This window comes from Leopardus geoffroyi, chromosome B3 (genome assembly GCF_018350155.1).
Source record: "Leopardus geoffroyi isolate Oge1 chromosome B3, O.geoffroyi_Oge1_pat1.0, whole genome shotgun sequence".
Classification (NCBI taxonomy): Eukaryota; Metazoa; Chordata; class Mammalia; order Carnivora; family Felidae; genus Leopardus; species Leopardus geoffroyi.
Window position 1 is genome coordinate 134,404,629 of NC_059337.1, and position 22,904 is coordinate 134,427,532.

The window sequence follows — 22,904 nt, forward strand, 5'->3', positions numbered from 1 at the left end:
CAGCCACCCAGCCACTTTGGGCTCCTAAAGCCTCTGAAGCAATCGGAGGGAGTTCTGTGCTGGTTGTGGTGAATGATCCTTGCTACCAAGGAGGAAATTGTGGACTACTACTTCCCAGGGAAAGTAAGGAAGAGTGTCTGAAATGCAGGAGATCTCTTAGGGTACGTTAGTATTACCATGTTCTGTGATTAAGGTCAATTGAAAACTACAATAACCCAAGCTAGGTAGAACTACTAAAAGCCCAGACTCTTCAGGAAGGACTGTTTGGATCACCTCAGAAGGTGCTGAAGGAAAAGAGAATACAGAGCAGGTAGTAGAAGCAGGTAGTTATAAATACCAGCTATGACTCCATAACCAGTTACGGAAATGAGGACTGTAATTATTGTATTTCCTCATTTAGTTATGAGTATATCTGTGTGGTTGTACGTGTGCATAAATAATTTAAATGTGTATATTTGTTACAGATATGTCTTTGTTTTCTTCCCTTTCTTATTCCTTTATCATGTAAGATAAGATGTACTGACTTTATATCATGGTATTTAAGTACTGTTAATTTTTTTCACAGTATCTAAGTTAGGGGATTTCAAGAAGGGAGAATATCACTTAGGGGTTGTATGTAAGGGGTTAGTGGGTTTTGGTTGTATGAGGGATAACTGTATCACGTTAGGTGGAATTAGGACCTTGTTATTGCCTTTATGGAGACGAAGACAGTTTGAGGAGATGTGCATGGCTGCCAAACTGACGAGAGGGGGACATGTGATGGTTAATCTGAAGTGTCATTTGACCGGGCTACAGGTTGCCCAAATTAAACTTTCTGGGCATGTCTATGAGGGTGTTTCTCAGTGAGATCATCAGCATCTGAACTGGGGGACTCCAGTAAAGCAGAATCCTCTCGTCAGTGTGGATGGGCAGCAATGAATCCCTTAAAGGTCTGAGTAGAAACAAAAAGCAGAGGAAGGGAGGATTCAGTTCCCCTTGCTGCCTGCCCGCTTGACACCAGTCACTGGTCTTCTGCCACTGGACTGGGTTTAACACCATGGATTCCTCTCGTTCTCAGGCCTGGCTCTCCTGGGTCTCCAGCTTGCAGATGGCAGATCATGGGACTCCTCAGCCTCTATAATCTTGCGAGCCGATTCCACATAATACGTCTCCTTTTTATACATACTTGCGTGCACATGCGTGCACGCGCATGCGCGCGCGCACACACACACACACACACACACACACACACACACACACACACACCCTATTGGTTTTGTTCCTCTGGAGAACCCTGATACAGTCTTGCTCTTTATTTGTAGCCATTCTAGTGACTACACAGTGGTATCTCACTGTGGTTTAGTTTGCATTTCCCTAAAGACTAATGATGTTGGTCATCTTTTCACGTGCTTAGTTACCACTCATAGATCTTCTCTGGTGAACTGTTAAACTTTTTTGCCCATTTTTCAAAACAGATTTTTTTTCCCCCTTGAGTTTTGAGAGTTATTTATGTATTCTGGAAGCCAGTCCTTTATCATATCCAGGATTTGTAATTTTCTCCCAGTCTGGGGTTTGTCTTTCCATTCTCTTAGTTTCTTTTGAAAAGCTCATGCACGCATGTACTTAATTTTGAGGAAGCCCTATTTATCAGTGTTTTCTTTGATTGATTGCACTTTTGGTGTCCTAAGAAATCTTTGCCTAACCCAAAATCACAAAGATTTTCATTTGTTTTCTTCCAGAAATTTTGTAGTTTTAGGTTTTACGTTTAGGTCTGTGATCTATTTTCAGTGAATTTTTCTATACAGTGCAAAGTATTTATTCAAGTTCATTTTCCCCCATATGATAGCCAATGGTTCTAGCATCTGTTGAAGAGACTATCTTTTTTCCACTAAATTGACGTTGTGCCTTTGTTAAAAAAAAAAAAAAAATCGGTTGCCTATATTTCTGTGATTCCATGTCTGGGCTTTGTATTTTACCGATGATTTTTCTATCTTAATATGAACACCACAGTGTCTTAATTACTGTAGCCTGTAAACCTTGAAATCAACTTTGGTTTACTTTTTCAAAGGTGATGTGGCTATTCTAGGTCCTCCACATATCTCTATGCATTTTAGGTTGTCAATTTCTGTAAGAAAAAAAAAAAAGCCTGCTGGGATTGGGATTGTGTTGAATCTACAGATCAGTTCAGAGAGAGATCACATCTTAACTATACTGAGTAGCTCCCAAACACATGTGTGTTTATCCATACTTCGCTGAATACTTTTGGGGTACCTTCTGCAAATCTCTGGACTTCTCTCTGGACTCTGCCCTGCAAACTCTAGCTGCCTGGTCTTCCTGGACTCTCACTTCCATCTCCTCAACTCTGCCTGGGTTTCCCCTCCCTGTGCTGCAGCCTAGATACTCTCTCAAGGCAGTAAGCTGGGCAATCATAGCGCTCACCTCGTTTATTTTCCGTCACTGTGTTCACTGTCCTTCATTGCTAGATGTTCAATGTCTTCAATATTGCTGTTGCATACATTTTGCCCATTTTAAAAACTGTTTCAGGCAGGAAAGTAAATCCGGGTCCCTGTTATTCCATCTTGGTAAGGAGTGGAAGTCTCAATTTTTAATTTTTAATGTCAAATCTGTTCTCAAAGTTATAAAATTCAAGTAAAAACAGGACAAAAACATAACTAGTAATTAGTATAAAGTTTTATCACTGTTCGTTTATTTGTTCATTAACTCATTTCATTCCAAAAATATTTATTGAATTCTGCATAGTAAGCACTGTGCTAGCACGTGAGCATACAACGCTGAAGATCAAAGCCAGACATGCCCCTTGCTCTCACAGAGCTTACAATCTAGTGGGACAGACAGACATTAATCAAATAACTATGAACAAAAATGTAACACTGCAATTGCAATAACTGCTATGACGGAAAAGAATAGAATAATGCTATGATAACCTATAAGAGGGTGGTTTTATGGTATTTGTTTCTACTGAGAGTATGTAGCCAGGAGTTGAAGAGATCACTACTGTTTCTTTATTTGCAAAGAAATTACATTCGGTATACAGTGGGAAAAAAGTACCCAACAAATACAGTTCTCAATATATGATGTACTAGGTTAAGACAATATGCTAAGTGCTTTGGAGCACACAAAAATTTTGACACTATCCTTATGAGACTTAAGATCTAACTGGGCACATAAAATATAGAGAAATATAAAGGCTATGTATCTACATTCTATGTGAATATAAATGAAAATTTACCACGAACGTTATTTTGTCTATCTTCATTAAAAACATTATCTTTTCTATCAGCCTATAATTGCAGAAATTTGGTTAAGTTCGTTTGATAAAACAATATATTTATTTTATTTTGTTAAGTCTTACCTAGATATCTCAGCTTGGGAATTCTTCTCTCCATCAACAGTGAAAGGAGACGCTCCAGTTAGTAACTCATACATTAGAACACCTAAACTCCACCAGTCAACTGCCTATAAAACAACAATGTCATTTTATAGAATATGAATATATATTTCATAAGAAAAAATGAACAAAATAAAGCTATATATTTGGAAAATATTTTAACCAAAAGGTTTTGTATATAACTTTCTGTGTAGGGAGTATGAAATTAAGCACTTGCACGAAAGACATTTAGAGGACAAATATCAAGGTATCCTCACAAAAGAATGTAAACATAGTAAAGTCAATTAAGGGGCTAAAAGTGTTTTCATTATTTCCTAAATCATTAAGTAACAGTTTCAGTTTGGTTAATTTTTTTTAAATTTCTATTTATTTTTTAACTTTTTTTTAAGTTTATTTATTTTGAGAGAGAGAGAGTGAGTGAGTGGAACAGAGCAGAGAGAGAGGGAGACAGAGAATCCCAAGCAGGCTCTGCACTGTCAGTACAGAGCCCGATGCAGGTCTCGAACCTGTGAACGGTGAGATGATGACCTGAGCTGAAGTCAAACATGTTAAGTGAGCTACCCAGGCACCCTAATTAAAAAAAAAAAATTGTAGGGGCGCCTGGGTGGCGCAGTCGGTTAAGCGTCCGACTTCAGCCAGGTCACGATCTCGCGGTCCGTGAGTTCGAGCCCCGCGTCAGGCTCTGGGCTGATGGCTCAGAGCCTGGAGCCTGTTTCCGATTCTGTGTCTCCCTCTCTCTCTGCCCCTCCCCTGTTCATGCTCTGTCTCTCTCTGTCCCCCCAAAAAAAATAAATGTTGAAAAAAAAAAATTAAAAAAAAAATTGTAAATTTAAAATAAATTTTAAAAATTTTAAGTAAAATCTTTACACTTATGATGCAGGGGAAAAGGGAACATTCAGCATTATTTATTTGTTTTTGAGAGAGAGAGAGAGAGAGAGAGAGAGAGAGAGGGCACATGAGTGAGCTAGGGGCAGAGAGAGAGAGAGAGAGAATCCCAAAAGGTGAAGAGAGAGAGGGAGACGGAGAGCGGAGCCCAGAGTGGTGCTCAGGCTCACCCAATGCGGGGCTCGATCTCACGAACCAAAACCATGAGACCATGACCTGAGACAAAGTCAGATGCTTAACCGACTGAGCCACCCAGGCGCCCCATTCAGCATTTTTATTGATTATTCTGCTCCAATAAGTATCATGAAATTCCTTGACCTTAAAGGGCAAAAACGAAAATGGTTGTTTTCATAACCACATAAATCAATTCCTCTTATAGAAACATTCACATACATCTTCATTTGTGTGAGCCATCCTTTTTTTGGGAAGCATGAAGACACTTAATACAAAATAAAAGGAGATCTAAAAAAAAAAAGCAATCTAAATTGGAAACCAATTTATAAATGTAGTTACCTGAACTGAGAGCATACCAAATTATATATAATTTAGGAATTTTGTATATCGCAAATTAGCTCTTTTATAATTAGGCAAATCAAGATTTCAGTAATTTCTTGAATACACAAGCTTATACTCATGAGATATTACCTGGATGCTAAAATTTTTAACTCTGCGTCCCAACTTCAGGGCAAAGGTTTCAGAGATATGATGCAAAATTTATGAACCTAGAGCTATTTTAAAGAAAATACATAACCATGACATATGAAACATGATCAGGCAGACTGCAATCATAAAAGGAACAGTGTGGAGGCAGGTACGTTGATAAGCACTTTGCATATATTGTCACACTTAATTTAACTCAAAGTTGTCAAGCTGTTCCATGAATGGGAAAGAGTATTTATTGACTAGCTCTATTCTGGACCTCAGGTATGTAGGAATTCTAGGAGGTTCTAAAAGGTTTTCTTTCCTAAAAATTGGTTACTTAGGATGGGACTAAACAAATCTGTACCCTTTAATACAGGAAAAAATAGATTTTATAACAAAACTACTCAGAATGCTTCTTCTACAATCTTCATTTTGCACATACAAAGGCAAGTGAGGTTTTTAGAGGGCTTAGGAAAACAGACTATTTTGAATCCTTGACTATCTCCAAGGATTGTTAGTATGCTTATTTCTACTGAAGAGATAATCAACAGTCTTTTTCCTCTAAAACACTAGATACCATAATGTGTTCATGTATACAAAGCAAAGGAGAGAAAACAGTGAAGGTAAGACAACACTAGAAAGAGGGCTCTGTTGAAGAGACTGTACTGAAGTTATTAACTAGGATTCTTACTGTACATTTTATAGAGATATATAAAGAAGTACAGAACATACCTTGTCATGTCCCGAATCTCCCCCTCTGACAATGTCTGGTGCCATGTATTCAATAGTTCCACAAAAGGAATACGCTCTTTCACCCTTAAACAATCAAACAAACAAAAAGGCATTTGACTTCAAACTAGTCTGACAAGTGACAAAAAGGAAAGTTAATACTACATGTTACTGGTCAAGATAAACCACAGTAGCAAAGTAGTGGTAGAATCTGCTTGACAGACTCTCCCCCACTTCTCACCAGGACAGATCATCACCTGTATAGTCAGTCCTCAGTGAATGTCCTGTTGAAAGACTTTGATGCCTGAAAATCTACCATCATTCATCCATCCATCCATCCACCCACCCACCCATCCAGCCGCCCATCCATCCCTTCATCTATCTGTTCTTCTTTGCTGTATGTATGTATATTTCAATTAGTGGTTTCTTGTACGATTCTCTTTGTAAAACTTCAAATAGTCCTAGTAGGGTACCAAGAACTGTCTAATACTTTACTACTTTATTTCCAGATCAGCAACATTGAGAAAACACTGGGAAACCTTAAGGAAAAAAAAAAAAAAAAAAAAGACAGAGACCAAATGCTAAGAAGGGAATAGGGAGCCCAGAGATGAAAAATGATGAAAAAAATTCTTCCTACCTTATTTTTTCTAGGTTTGGCACTGCCAATCATATGCTCAGTAATGATGAGCGGAAATGTTTTTATAAAAAGACTGTCCTTAAAGACAGTTATTTCTCTTTTGTAGGGCTTTAAAAAGGTCTAGATTTGAAAACTAAATTTTTTAATGGATCAACTGTGTCATATGACTCATCCCAATGAAACAGAAGAAATATCTAAATTATTATACAGATATATAAAATAAAAAAAAGAACTCCTCTTTAATGGGACACAATTAATATGGCTGTACCTGAAACATTTTAAGGCACTTTGGTGCCTTTAAAATATTTTAAAAAACTAAAGGAAGCTTTTCAATTTGTACTTTATTCTTCCTCCATCAGTAAGATTTTGAGATATAGGCATTCTTCTTATTTGCCAATTTCAAATGTAAAGAACATTACTCTAGCAATGTTACAGAATCAGCAGAAGTTCTCTATTTGTGTAAAGTTAAGCTCAAAGACAATACATGTAATGAATTGATATAAACACTTTGGTAACAAATATATTAAAACTACTTAATTGTAATTATATTAGATGGTTTAAGATTCATTTCTTTCTTTTTTATACTACATATGCTGAAAGATTATTATTCCTGAGTATAACGAAAAGAAATAATTTACTTATGCTTAGATCTGCAGAAAATTTTCTTTTTTGTTACCTGGCAGAATATTGTCAATAAGTAGCTAATATAAAGCATATATCAAGTATCATTATCTCTCTCCTTCATCATTTCAGTACCAAATGCAAATTTTGTATCAAACTACAGAAAAATTAAAGCTAAATAAAGTTGATTCCATTTAATTTACATACAAAAAGTAATGAATAATTTTAAACTTTGTTAGACATGCTTAGAAAAAATGTGTATATTAAGAAGCATTCATCTGTTCCCTGACTTATTTAAAAAGAAATACTACAAAATTACTCTTAAAAAAAATCCAAACTTCATAAAACCAGTGTTTTTAGTTAATACGCTATAGTATACAACAGCCTTTTTTTGGGTGAGCAAAAGTCACTGTGTAGTTGACATAAAGAAACACGAAAATTACTGAATCATTGTATTTATCATTTGATCTCATCTAAGAAATACCTTTAAACCATTATATCCTAAATCAAGTTTAGATATCCTGAAAAAAATATAAATAATACTCCAAGCTGTTTTATGAGTAAAAAGAATGAGTTTGATTTATTGCTTCTCTAGATTTTATTTATTTAGAAAACTAGTCTTTTTAGCAAATATTAACTTTCACTGCCATTAATAGGCAGCTCCATGTCACAAACCATTTTGAAATCATGCACTTTTCCTTCTAAGTATGAGACAATGATTAAATTTTACAGAGTTATGAAAATTAGTGTTCAAAGGGTATAAGGCACATAGATCTTACTGATGAATGCCAGAAAGGTCTGACAGCCACCCCCACTTCTCATGTTTTACTTTCTCTGGCAATGAGAACTACGCAGCTCAGCTCTTGAAGGTCAAAACAGAGAGGAAGCTCACAACCATATTACGTGCTCAAAGATATCTCATCCACCTTCTCCGTATGAGTTTTGAGCTCCCTTTAAATCACTTTAGCTTCTCTGTTTTGTGTTTATTTGTTTGGGGGTGGTGGGTAGTGGAGGGGAGTAAGCAGTATCTACATTAATAAATAATTAATAATTACCTATTTGATCGAAATTCTAGGAGACAGAAAAATTAAAGCTTAAGTTTTGGGAAGTTCCAGTTACTGAGAAACAAGAGTGAAAAGCATTAGGAAAAGCATTTCTTAAGTTTCTCTGTTATTTTAAAACATTGCCATTTTAGCCTCTTGCAGTTCTGTATCTGCTTCCTCTTCCTCTGCCCCAATGGTAGTGTTACTCCCTCTGGGTTTTAAGTTTTAGTGTGTCAGCCTTGATTTCCTGAGAGTTTATCTTCTATGTGTAAAAATATCCCCAACTTACTTTTGAATTTGTATTTACCTGCTTAGGAAGATGCATGTTATCTGGAAAGTATACAGAATGCCTTTCAAATAATTCTACCAAGGAGATAAACTGATGAGGTATGACAGAGGAAGGTCTGCTGTGGGGGCAGGAAAGAATCCTAGGTAATATTTTATGAACTATGGTTTTATAAGGCTAGGATAACATAACTAAATTCTATTCATTACCATTTGTTCAAAATATCTTTACAGTACTATTTTAATATTTTAAAAAATACCCTAACCCTATTTAGGTCCACATTATTTTATAAATAATATTATTGATTAAAGCAAGCACAGAGTTAAGAGATTGTGAATGAGAATGTACTTAAATGTAAATATGGTAAAAGCAGTGTGCGTGTACCATTCTGGCAGATAAGACAGAGTGTTCTTGCGCTTAAGTGACCAGCTGATCAAGGAGGTTCCACTGTCTCTTGGAGAGAAAGATCAGATAGCACTGGACAAAAAAACAAAACATAACAAAACAAAACAAAACAAAAAAACTGGCTCCCTTCTAAGAAAAAAATCCAAATAGAAACTTAAGTGCCAAATTCTTAGGCATTTCTCAATAAACACTAGATTAAATCATTCTTAGCTTTTATTTGCCAATGTTTTATCCTGATCTTCTTTGCTTATGATAAATTTATAAATGCAAAATTACCAATGAAAAGTCTCATCCCCATCCTGTATTTTCTCCCATCCTAATTTTGTCAAATCTTACAACAAATATCTAGAAATGTTTAATTTTAATTTTTAGTTTTTTAACGTTTATTATCGAGACACAGAGAGACACAGAGCGTGAGCAGGGGAGGGGCAGAGAGTGGAGGAGACACAGAATCTGAAGCAGGCTCCAGGCTCTGAGCTGTCAGCACAGAGCCTGTTGCGGGGCTTGAACTTAGAAAGTGCGAGATCATGGCCTGAGCCGAAGTTGGACGCTTAACTGACTGAGCCACCCAGGTGCCCCTAGAAATGTTTGATTTTTAAAAAGAAGTAAATATTGCATTGCTAATCATCTAAGACTGTGCTCATGAGAAAGAGAGGGGAATCCCTAGATGCAAGCCACGAAGAGGGTGCCAAAAACCAGTGAGGTAGACATATGACCTGTGCTACAGCTGCAAAGGGAGGGCCTTTACCTTAGAAAACAAATATGCCCCTTTTGAAATCAAATCCCAAGGCTTCCGCCTCTTGTAGACTTGAGGCCTGAATTTTCTCTCCCCTCCTTGGTATGAGGAAGTGAGAAAATCTGGTCCAACGTGGTAATACTCTGGAACACATGACAGAACCAGACAAATTCCCACAATCCAGCTGGCCCAGGGTTCACACAGATAAAGCCCTGGAGTCTCAAAATTACTAAATAAGTGAACTAGACTCCCCAAACCAAACAGAGGGATTACTTGAAACACTAGAACAACATTCTATAAAAGACTAGTATATTGTAAAAGATGAAAGACATAAAGAAGGAAAATACCTATAAAATAATGTAGCGGCATAAAAAAGATGAGAAAGATATGAAAAGGAAGCAAACATTAACTATATAAATGAAAAAATGTACTAATGAACACAGGCTGATTAAACAAAGTAGACACAAATAAAGAGAGAATCTGAAAACCAGAAGATACACTTGAGAAAATACTGCAAAAGTCCCAAGCAGACTAAATAAAAATATATCCATGGGTGGCAAATTCCCATTCTTGAGTGATGGTTGTAAGTGTTTGCCTTATAAAAATTCCTTAACCCATACATTTATTTTGCTTTCGTTTTTACATATGTTTTATTTTAAAATAAAAAGATAAACTAGTCCATGAGTAGATATAGTCCATGACAGCTAAATTAACAATGAATTTGCAGTGCAAAATAAAGGCATTTTATTTGGGAAACTCTTTATCTCTCCTTCTATTCTGAATGGCAGCCTTGCTGGATAAAGAATTCTTGGCTGCATGTTTTTCCTATTTAGCACGTTGACTATATTCTGCCACTCCCTTCTTGCCTGCCAAGTTCCTGGGGACAGATCTGCTGTGAACCTGATCTGTCTTTCCTTGTAGGTTAAGGACTTTTTTTTTCCCCTTGCTGTTTTCAGTATTCTTTCTTTGTCTGTGTATTGTGTGAACTTGACTTTGATATGCCTTGGCGGTGGTCAGCTTTCGTTGAATTTTAAGGGAGCTCTCCGTGCTTCTTGCATTTTGAAGTCTGTGTCCTTCCCCAGATTAGGGAAGTTCTCAGCTAGAACTTGTTCGAAGAAACCTTCTGCTTCTTTTTCTCTCTCTTCATTTTCTGGGATTCCTATAATATGAATGTCATTCTGTTTCAGTAAGTCACTGAGTTCCCTAATACCTTCATGGTCCATCACTTTTCTTTCCCTTTTCTTTTCAGCTTCATTATTTGCCATAATTTTATCTTCTTTATCACTCATTTGCTCCTCTACTTTGTCCATCCTCGTTTTTATGGACTCCATTTGGGTTTGCATCTCACAGCAGTTTTAATTTTGGCATAACTAGATTTTAGTTCTTTTATCTCTGCAGAAAGGGATTCTCTAGTGTTTTCTATGCTTTTCTCAAGCCCAGCTAGTATGCTTATAATTGTTGTTTTAAATTCTAGTTCAGACATATTATATCTGTAGCGATTAAATCTCTGGTTGTGAGATCTACTTCCTCTTCTTTCTTTTGGGGTGAATTTCTCCATCTTGTCATTTTGTCCAGAAAAGAAAAGAAGAAAACACACACACACACAACAAAGAAAAAAGCAAAAAAAAAAAAAAGTAAAAAAACCCAAAAAACAAAAAAACACTAGGTCCTGGGTGTGTTCTGGTCTGCTGGTTAAAAGAATCTAGATCCTATGTTAAATTAAATTCAATTCAATTAAAATTAAAACCATATATAAAATATTTTTAAAATAATAAAAAAATTTAAAAGGAATTAAAAAGAAGAAATGGAAAAAATAAAGAATGAAAATAAAAAGGAAGCTAGATTTGAATTCCCGTAGTAGACTTGGTACAAGCTAGTTGTTTGTGCTGGTCCTTCTGGTGGAGGTGCCTGTCGCACTGATTCTCATGTGAACTTGCCCTAGTGTAGACGCACCTCCAAAGTGCAGGGGGGTGAGACTTGGTAGAAGTGGCTCCAGCCTCTACTATGTGGCACAGTTTTGCTCCCTGAAGGCTTTCAGTGCTGATGAGGGGGGATGAATGTGGCAGCACCCTGGTCTCTAGCCCTGGAGCTGAACGTTCGCACCCCCACTCCTCAGGTCACCCTCACAGAAGAGCAATCAATATCCCTCAGCTGTCGCCAGTTGCCATCAGAACCTTCTGCTCACCCGGCCTGTGTCCGAGCTTTTTCATCTCAGGTGCGCAACTGAGTTTCAAAATCTAAATTTTGGGGACTTCCGCAGCACAGACCCACACTGTTCCTCTGGGTGATCATCTTGTCATGCTTTTGCAGTTTGCTGGCTGTGCAAGGAAAGTAGCTGCACAGGGGTTCGGACTTTATGGCAAAACAGAGCAAAAGCCAGCACTCCAGCTCCCTGCCCTCAACAGGAACCCCCTGCCCTCCCCACCCCCCACTCCTATGCCTGGAAACAGTGCAGCACGTTGGTGCCACCCTTTCTTCTTGAGACCCAGGGGACCCTCAGTACATGCTGTCATTCCTGGGACTCCACCCCACTAAGCACCTTTAAGCCACGCATGTCCCCGATGGTAGTGGACTTCTGAAAGTTCCAATTTTCCACTCCCTTGCTTGTAATACTTTGCGGTAGCATCCATAAGAAGGCTCCCTCCCCACCACCTTACCCACAGTTATTTCTCCCCCAAGTCAACTCTCTGCACCCCCTACCTTCCAAAACGTGGTTGCTTTTCTACTTGTAGACTTGCAGTTTTTGTTCTCTCAGACCTCCAAGTGATTTCTTGGGTGTTCAGAATGATTTGATAACTGTCTAGCTGTGTTTGAGGGACGAGACAAGCTTAGGAGCCTCCTACTCCTCCACCATCTTAACTTCCCCATAAAGGCATTTTAAAACAAAGAGAATTTACTATTCATTAATCCTTGTTAAAAAGACCCCTAAAAGATGCAGTTCAGCAATAAACTGAACTCACAAGAAACGAGTTAAGTTATAAGAAGCAATAGTGAACAGAGAAAACAGGTAAACGTGTGAGAAAATCTAAACAAGTAGTGAATTTATAAAATGAAAATTACACAATAATGATTAATTTGGGGGAATATAATACAAGGTAGGGCTAAATACTAAGTAACAATAATACAGAAAATGAAATGGATAATTGAGGTTAAAACACTCCATGTTCTTGTAGTAGTCATGACAATTATAGACATAATTGTTAAGTCAGTATGTAAGTTAATAGAACAGATATAACTTCTAGACCATTAGGGAGAAATGAAACAAAGAAATCCTAATAATCTAAATAGGAAAGGAGGGGGAGAAAGCAAAGAGAAATTGTGATAAAGAGAAACACATAGCAAGATAAGAGAAATAAGTAAAAATATATCAGTAATCATAATATACAGATTTAACTCACCAGTTAAAAGATAGAAACTCTCTGGATCAAAAACAAAATCCAGCTATATGTTATTTACAAAAGGCACACCTAAAACATAATGACAAAGAAATATTGAAAGTAAAGAGATGGAAAAAGATATATCAGACCAGCACTAGCCAACAGAAAGCTGGAGTATTTTATTAATAGCAAGAAAATAAACTTTAAGGCAAAAGGGATTATTAAAATTAGGTAGAGTCATTGAATAATAATAAAAGGAACATTTCACTAGGAAAATAATACTATCCCAAACCTGAATATACTCAACATTTGTTGAAAAGCCTTAAAAAGCAAAAATGGAGAGATGTTTAAGAAGAAATGGACAAATCCACAACCATAGCAGGCATTTTAACATATCTTTTTTATAACTGACTAATCAAGCAGGAAAGTAATTAGTGAAGCTATAGAAGATTTACATGATGTTCCTGAGAATACCCCAAACTTTATATGTAATAGTTAGAGAATACACATTTTTTTCAGGCATATATGTCATATTTATAGAAATTAACCATGTAATAGATCACGAAGCAAATCTCTAATTCTACAGAAATAAAATCATATATATTTTGTTCTCCATACAGAAAGCAATAAAATTAGAACTCATTTACAAAAAGACAACCAAAAAATCTATATATTTGAAAACCTAAAAACCCATTTCTAAATAATTCATGGCCCAAAGGAAAAAAAAAAACCCCACAATGAATATTAGACTATTTCAATAACAATAAATACCTTATATATCAGAACTGGTGAGATATATCTAAAAGTTGTTCTTAGAAATTATCTCATTAAAAATGAAAAGATTAAATATAGTGAGCTGGAGGTCTGACTCAAAAGTTTAGAAAAAGAATATGAACGCAACACTTGAAAAGTAAAAGGAACAAAGGAACATCATCAAAGAAATAGAAAAAAATGAGAAACTTGACAAAATCTGTTTTTTGGAAGAGATTAAAACAGACAAATTTCTAGCAAACTGATCAAGAAAAAAGAGAAAAGTTATAGATCAATAAAAAGGAAACTTTACTACACTCACAACAGAGATTAAAATATAAGTGAATTCTATGAACAAATGATACCAAGGAATTTAAAAAGAAAAAAGATAACATTTTTCTACAAAAATACAACTTACCAGAGTTGACTGAAGAAGAAATTGAAAACCATATATAATTATACATATTTTTAAAACATTAAATAAGTATTTGAAAAGCTACTCACACTTGGGGGGGGGAGGGGAGAAAAAAATTACACTCTGATAGCTATACATGTGCAGTAAGAGGAAATATTAAGAGAAATATGATTTCTATCTATATATCTGATTCTAAATTCATTTCATGATGTTGGTATATAATCTTGATACCAAAATCAGACAAATGTAATATTAGAAAATTACGTCAACTGGAAAATAAAGTCCAAAATAAAATATTAGCAAACAAGATCCAGCAAAGTGTAAAAAAAAAAATAATAAAATATAGAAAGTAAAGTTTTTTCCAAGAATTGAAAGATGGTTTAACACTCAACAACATAAAGTTATTAATATAACTCACAACACTAGGTGATTAAAGAGAAAAACTGTAAGAATTTCTTTATATCAATAAACAATTAGAAACTGAGAATTCATCTACTAAAACCCTAGAGTAAACACCATACTAAATTGTAAAACCTAAGACACATAGCCTTAAAGTAAACAAGCAAGAATACACACGAATAAAAGGGCAATAAAACCAAACCAAACCATCCATTCACAAATACACAGAATAAAAATAATGAGAATCACAAAGATATAAAACCATCATTACTGACAAACAGTGGTTCTGATTTTCTCTTAATATAGTCATATACTTAAAAAATCCAAGTGAATCTGTAAGTTACTGGAATATGAATTCAGCAACATTGCTTTGTACAAGATCAACATTCCTGTAGTGCCAAAAAACCCCATATTATTATTTTTGTAAATTGGAATGAAACTTATAAAGTTAATAGAAATGAATCTAATGATACAAGTACAAGCATTACACAGGAAGTTATAAAGTATTATTAAAAGAAATAAAAGATAGTAACTGGGAAGGTAGGACTATTTATTTATGCTAATTAATCAGAAGATTCACTATCCAAAGATCACAGTTATTTCCAAATTAATTTATCAGTTTAATTCTATAATTCACATGGAGGAACAAAAGACCAAGAATAGAGAATACAGAGAAGAGAGTGAAGGAAGGTCAGATGAAAGGAGGAGAGAATGGCAGGGTAAGAGTGAAGAAGAGAAAGATCTCGCCTTTCCAGATTTAAGACTTACTATAAAGTCATGGCCTTTAAGATTTTTTATTTTGACTCAGAGAGAAGCAACCAGAAGAATGAAACTGAGTAAAGAGAAACAGAACAGAAATAGACTCACAGGCATGTATAGGAATTTGGCATATGACAGAAGGTACCTTTCAAATCAGCAGGGAAAAGATTAACTGACCATTCACCGATCGTGAACTATCAACTGGATTATCTATAAAAAGAGGTAAAATAATATCCCCACTTTGTTTTATATTCAGAAATTAATTCCTATTAAATTAACATTTTTAATGTGTTCATTTTTAAAAGAAAATAAAAGCAAATATCTTAGTGAACTGAGATAAAAAGAGATTATGTTTTCAAAAATTCAAAGAAATCAACAACCCAATTTACACCTCAAGGAACTAGAAAAAGAAAAACTAAAAGCAGCGGGAAAATAAATAAGTACAGCACAAAGAAATGAAACAAGAATAGAAAAACAATAGAAAAAAACTAACAAACCTAAGAGATGGTTTTTTGAAAATATCAACAACACTGACAAACTCTTAGCTACATTAAAAAAAAATATTCAAATAAGTAAAATCAGAAATGAAAGAGAAGACATAAGAAAATGAAAGAGAAGACATAAGAAGCTACTATTGGGGTGCCTGGGTGTCTCAGTCAGTTAAGTGTCCGACTCTTGATTTTGGTTCATGGTTGTGGGATTGAGCCCCAACTTGGGCTCTGTGATGGGCATGGAGCCTGCTTGGGGTTCTCTCTCTCTCTCCCCCTCTGCCCCTCTCCCCTGCTCATGCTCTTTCCTTCTCTCTCTCTAAAATAAAGGAGGTAAAAATTAAAAAAAAAAAAGAAATAACTGTGAACAATTATACACCAACAAATTGGATAATCTAGAATGGATAAATTCCTAGAAACATAATTTATCAAGACTGAATCATAGAGAAATAGAAAGTTCTGAACAGAACCATGATCAGTAAGGAGATTAAATCAGCAATCAAACACCCTTCCCCCACCCACCTCCCTCCCCGAATAAGCTCAGGACCAGATGGCTTAAAGGAAAATTCTAAAAAACATTTAAAGAATGTCCTCACTTTTTCAAAAAACCGAAGAACATACTTTTAAACTCATCAGATGAGGCCAGCATTACTGATACCAAAGCCAGCAAAAGATACTGCAAGAAAAGAAAACTACAGCCTTCTATTTCTGATGAAAACTGATACAAAAATCCTAACAAAATATTAGCAAACCAAATTCAACAGCACGCTAAAAGGTTTATGTAACATGATCAAGTGAGGTTTATTCCTGGAACGCAAGGATGGTTCAAGATTTGAAAGTTAGTCAATGTAATACACCACATTAACAGAATGAAGAACAGAAGAACAGAATGAAGAAAAATTCAAGTGATGCAGAAACAGCATTTGAGGGGCACCTGGGTGGCTCAGTCAGTAGAGCATCCAACTCTTGATTTTGGCTCAGGTCATGATCTCATGGTTTTGTGAGTTTGAGCCCTGCATCATGGCTTCAGTGCAGAGTCTGCTTAAGATTCTCTCCCTCTCTCTGCTCCCCCCTCCCCCTGCCATTCACACTCTCTGTCTCTCTCAGGATACATAAATAAACTTAAAAAAAAAAACACTCAGCAACAAAGTAGAAATAGAAAGAAACTACCTCAACATAGTAAAGACCATATATGAAAAGCCCACAGCAAACATCCATACTCAATGGTGAAAAATGGAAATTTCCTCTAAGATCAGTAACAAAGTAAGGATGTTCCCTCTTACCACTTTTATTTCATACAGCACTGGAAGTCCGATCCAGAGCAATTAGGCAAGAAAAAGAAATAAAAGACATCCAAATTGGAAAGGAGAAAGTAAAATTATCTCTGCTTGTAGATGATATAATCTTATATGTAGAAAACACTAAAGATTACACACACACACACACACACACACACACACACACACACACACACTATTAGAATAAGTACATATAGCAAAGTTACAGGACAGAAGATCAACATACTAAAATCAGTTACATTTCTTTACACTAACAACGAACAGTCTAAAAAAAAAATCCCATTTAAAATAGCATCAAAAATAACAAAATGCTTAGAAATTAATACAACCAATAAGTCAAAAGACCTGACAGTGAACATTACAAAATACTGTGAAAGGAATTAAAGAAGATAGAAATAAAAAGAAAGACATCCCCTGCTTGTGGATTGGAAGACATAATATTGTGAAAATGTCCATACTACCCAGAATAATCTAAAGATTCAATGTAACTCCTATCAAAATCCCAATGGCATTTTTTTTTTGCAAAAATTAAGAAAAATCTTAAAATTCATATGGAATCTCAAGGAACCCTGAATAGCCAAAATAATCTTGAGAAAGAAAGAAAAGTTGGCAGTCTCACACTTCCTGATTTCAAAACATATTTCAAAGTTACAGTAAATAATACATCTTTGTAGTGGAATTAAGACAAATATATAGAGCAATGGAACAAAACACAGAGCCCAGAAATAAACCTTACAGTGCATATGGTCAAGACCACACGTGAACAAAGGATGGTCTCTTCAACAAGTGATGCTGGGAAAACTGGAAAGCCACATGCATTCAGCCCTTACTTTGCACCAAATACAAACGTTAACTCAAAAAAGACTAAAGACCTAAATGTAAAATCTAAAACTATAAAACTCCTAGAAGAAAAAACAAGTTTCATGACACTGGATTTGGCAACGATTTCTTGGATACGATACCAAAAGGACAAGCACAAAAGCTGACAAATGGGACAATATCAAAATTAAAAGCTTCCTTGCATCAAAGGGAACAAAGTGAAAAGACAACCTATAGAATGGGAGAGAAAATTTTCAAATCACATATCTGATAAGTGGTTAATATCCAGAATATATAAAGAACTACAACTAAACAACAACAAAAAGTAAATAATCTGATTTAAAAAATGCAAAGAGGGGTGCCTGGATGGCTCAGCCAATTAACTGTCTAACTCTTGATTTTGGCTCAGGTCATGATCTCGTGGTTCATGAGTTCAAGCCTCACATCAGGCTCTGTCTGAACCGACAGTGTGGAGCCTGCTTGAGATTCTCTCTCTCTCCTCTCTCTCTGCTCCTCCTCACTCCCCCCTCCTCTCAAAATAAATAAATAAACTTAAAGAAAATAGGCAAAGAATTTCAGCATTCTTCCAAAGATGATATACAAATGGTCGAAAAGCATATGAAAAGATGCTCAACATCACTCATTGCATCATTAATGCAAATAAAAACTACAATGAACTATCACTTCATGCTCATTAGGAGGGCTGCTATCAGAAAAGCAGAAATAATAAATACAGGTGAGAATGTGGAGAAACTGGAACCCTTGTACACAGTTGGTAGGAATGTAAAATGGTGCAGCCGCTATGGGACACATTATGGACATTCCTCAAAAAATTAAAAATAAAATTATCATGAGGGAAAATAAATAAAATGTTACAATCATATGATCCACCAGTCCTACTTCTGGATATATATCTAAAATAACTGGAAGCATAATCTCAAAGAGATATTTGTACACCTATGTTCACTGCAGCATTGTTTACAATAGCCAATAAGTGCAAGCAACCCAAATGTCCCTTAGTGGATGAATGCATAAACAAAGTATGATATATACATATATTATAATATTATTTAGCCTTAAAAAAGAAGGAAATCCCAGGATGCCTGGGTGGCTCAGGCAGTTAAAGCATCTGACTTCGGCTCAGGTCATGATCTCGCCATTCCCAAGTTTGAGCCCCGTGTCAGGCTCTGTGCTGACAGCCCAGAGCCTGGAGCTTGCTTCGGATTCTGTGTCTGTGTCTGTCTCTGTCTCTGTCTCTGTCTCTCTCTCTCTCCCCCCCCCTCCCCGCTCACACTCTGTCTCTCTCTCTCTCTCTCTCAAAAATAAAATAAACATTAAAAAAAAAAAGGAAATCCTGTCACTTGCTACAACGTGAATGAACTTTGAGGACATTATGTTAACTGAAGTAAACCAGTCACAAAAAAGATAAACGCTATAAGATTCTACTTATACTAGGTCTCTAAAGTAGTCAAACTCATAGATACAGTGTAGAATATTGGTTTGCAGGGGCTAGGAAGGGGAAAAAATGGGGAGTTGTTGCTCAATGGGTGTAGCGTTTAGTTGCAAGATAAAAAAAAATTCTACAGACCTGTTACACAACAACGTGAATATAGTTAGTACTACTGATCTACACTTAAAATTAGTTAAGATGATGGGGCGCCTGGGTGGCTCAGTCAGTTAAGCATCTGACTCTTGATCTTGGCTCAGGTCATGATCTCTCGGGTCACAGGATCGAGCCCTGCATCAGGCTCTGTATTGACAGCACGGAGCCAGCTTGGGATTCCCTCTCTCTCTCCACCTCACTCTGCCCCTCCCCAACTCATGCTCACTCTCTCTCTCTCTCAAAATAAATAAACATTTTAAAAATAGTGAAGATTATAATTTTTATGTGTATTTTCTAAAATTAAAAATTTTACATAATCAAATATAAATATTAAATGATTATAGTAAATTTGATTTTATTAAAATGTCAAATCTGATGATGGCAAAAATATCATTCAAAACAAGTGAAAGACTTGAAAAAGAAACAATATGTATAATTACAAATGACAGGTATCTAGAATATTTAAAGAACTGCAGCAAACCAATAATATCAGAAAAAAAACTTCAATACTGTGATAAACACAGAAAGCTAAATGAATCTCAGCAGGATAATGGGTAAGTAAACTGGATAATTCACATCAAAGAATATTATACAGAGGGTAAACTGAATGACATAGATTCATACCAATCAACTTGGATAAATTTCAAAAATAAGTCAAATAAAACAATTTGCATATGGTATGTCATTTATGTCCATTTTAGGAACACGGGCTAATAGTATATATAGTTTATGGTTATACACATCTGAAGTAGGGGCACTAAAACAGGATTAAATTCAATCCACCATCTGCCTTTTGCCTGCACTTGTTAAGCAAAATGTGGTTGGAGTAAAACATAGAATCAGGTTGACCAATTTCACTTTAAATTCACGACTGTGAACCTCGAGCAGGCCTTTAATGCTGCCCAGCAAACGCACTCATTTCCTAATCCATTCATTCTCCCACGGACATGACTGCGTATTTTGTATCTTCTCCTCTCTCCTCAAACTCCAGTGTCTCCTTCTTTTCCCTCCTCACTTTCAGTGAGAACACAGAAGCAATCAGAAAAGACCCTCTATGAGCTCCCACTACCACGTCTTGACAGCCACCTGCTTCTGTGCCCAGGAACTCACCCTTCTCTGTTCCTAAGGATGAGCTGACGAAGCCACTAGCTAAGAACTACATCCCCACTTGTGCACTGAGTTTATCCCTCCCAAGGTCCAGCATCTCCCTCCCATCTCTTATTATTATATCGACCCCCACTTCCTTTACAGGAATGTGTCAACCAGCATATGACGTCTGTCATTTCTCCCGCCTTATAATAAAGAGACCTCTTTTGACCCCGCTTCATCCTCTGCTGCCCTCTCCACACGATTTCACTTTTCCTTTTTACAGAAAACACCAAGGTTGCCTTTATTGGTAGAGGACAATATGTCTATTCCCATTCTCTCTCTCCTGAGGTTTAAATTGAGCCAATGATCAATCTCCTGTCCTCACCTTACTTGAGTAAACAACAGTATTTGACATAGTTGATCTTGTTCATCCTTGAAACATTTCTTCACGTGGTTTCTAAGATAACACACTCGCCTGTTTTCTTCCCAACTTTCCAGTTTCCTTTGCTGGTGCCTCTTCCTCTCTTTACTCTCCATGTTGGAGTAGCCAGGGCTCAGAGTTTAGTCCCTTTTTCTTTTCTATCTGTACTTACCCTGCTGATATTCTCCTCAATTTTCATATTTTAAATATACTGGCAAATTCCAAATCTGTATCTCTAGATGGGACTTCTCCCCCACACTCCAGACTCCTATGTCCTATTGCCTCCTGGACATCTCTGTAAGTCTAATAGTCATCTCAAAACTCAAGCTGCTCAAATGAACTCCTCCACTTACCCCAAATCTTCTTTCCATCTGAAGTCCACTAGTTGATGGAGACCTCATCCTTCCAGACTCTCTAACCAAAAAACTTAGGGCCCCCCTGATTCCTCTTGCTCTCTCACACCCCACACCCAACCCATCAAGAACTTTCATCATCTCTAATGTCAAAATATATCTAAACTCTGACTACTTATTACAACCTACCCTGCTAGCCCATGGTCTAAACTAGCCATTACCATCTCTTGCTGGGATTAATGCAAAAGCTTACTAACTGGTCTCCATGTCTCTAGACTTGTCCCACTATTAGAACAGCATGCTTGGCAAATCGAATTACTCTTCTAAAATAAGTCAGATCCTCTCCCTCCCCTACTCGAATCTCTCCGATGGCCCCCACTTCACTAAAAGAAGCCGTAGTCCTTACGACAGTCTTTGATGCCCTACATGACCTGTACAATCCTCCCTCTGTATGACTGCCTGCACACCCGACTTTCTGCTACTCTAACCGTCAGTCATTTTACACACTTACACTGCACTCCTCTCTGTTCCACAAACAGCCCAGACATATTCCCACCTGGGATCTTTCACGCTGGCTGATCCCTCTACCTAGAAATCTCTTTCCTAAGATACGGACATGGCTCACACTCTCACTTTCTTTGTGTCTCTACTCAACTGTCACTTTCTCGGCAAGGCCATTCCTGATTACCTGATTTAAAAGTGCAACCTTTCTCACCCGGATACCCCCATCCCTCTTTCCTAGTGTATTTGTCTTCTTGTAACTTAACCACTATCTACCATATTCCATACATGTTTTTACTCATTTTCCTGTTACTGGCTGCCCCCCTGTCTAGAGGAAAGATTTCTGTCCATTTTGTTCATTGCTAGATTTCAACACTAGATAGAACTCTGCCTGGATCACAGTAGACATTCAATTGATATTTGCTGAGTGGAAAAAAATACAAAATGTTTATAAGTGCATATGTGAATAGTGGGTACACAGATTCTGTTGTATCACTTTTTTATATTTTTATTAGTTAAATATTGCACAATGTAAAAAATTAAAAAAGATATTTAAAAGATATAAACATTTATTCATCCCATTTATTCAGGGTTGCTTAGAATTCCAGAATATTTTTTGCTAAATTCCCCTTAAGGACTTGAAAATCCCTGACACTCAACATGGCTTTAAATAATTTTCCCTTTATTATGGTCTATTTTCAGATTAATGCATCCTATGTTAATATAGAATAATGTGACTGCTAAATATAATTTTCAAGTAAATAAAAATTATATATATTTACCCTGATTTGAACAATGGAACACATGATAGAAGTTTCTGTGAAAAGAATCTCCACTCAAAAGTTGTCCCTGCTTGTTCTGTGATGCCATTTACATTAAACCTGCCCACTGAACTTATACATTGAACCTGCCTTATTTTCATTTTTTAAAATAAAAAAAAATTTTTTTTAGAGAGAGAGAGAGAGAGTGAGTGAGCTGGGGAGAGAGAAAAAATCTTAAGCAGGCTCCATGCTCAGCCCAGAGCTAGATACGGGGCTCTATTCCACAATCCTGGGATCATGACCTGAGCCGAAATTAACAGACCCTTAACCGACTGAGCCACCCAAGTGCCCCAAACCTGCCGTAAAATAAATAGTATAACGATAAGTCTTAACAGAGCCAATAATTTTTAAAAATTTTTTAATATTTATTTTTGAGAGAGAGAGAGACAGAGCGTGAGCGGGAGGAGGGATGGCGCAGAGAGAGAGGGAGGCACAGAAT

General features: G+C 36.4%; 1 protein-coding gene across 13 annotated transcripts in view; it reads right to left on the reverse strand.

Moving 5' to 3' along the window:
• The window catches only part of RPS6KA5 (ribosomal protein S6 kinase A5), a 183,102-nt gene that overhangs the window by 48,432 nt on the left and 111,766 nt on the right, over nt 1–22,904 (reverse strand). For 11 of the 13 annotated variants that reach the window (XR_006705258.1, XR_006705257.1, XM_045451873.1 and 8 more), the window contains 2 exons: nt 5,648–5,731; nt 3,353–3,456 (listed from right to left, as the gene is read on the reverse strand). Coding sequence is in view for 10 of the 13 variants with exons in the window: in XM_045451873.1 (XP_045307829.1) it covers nt 3,353–3,456; nt 5,648–5,731 (188 nt within the window). In the remaining 3 variants the exon portion in view is untranslated. Of the gene's footprint in view, nt 1–2,418; nt 2,585–3,352; nt 3,457–5,647; nt 5,732–12,770; nt 12,846–22,904 lie in introns of those variants that run through there. The other 2 variants (XM_045451877.1, XM_045451878.1) reach the window with 2 other exon arrangements.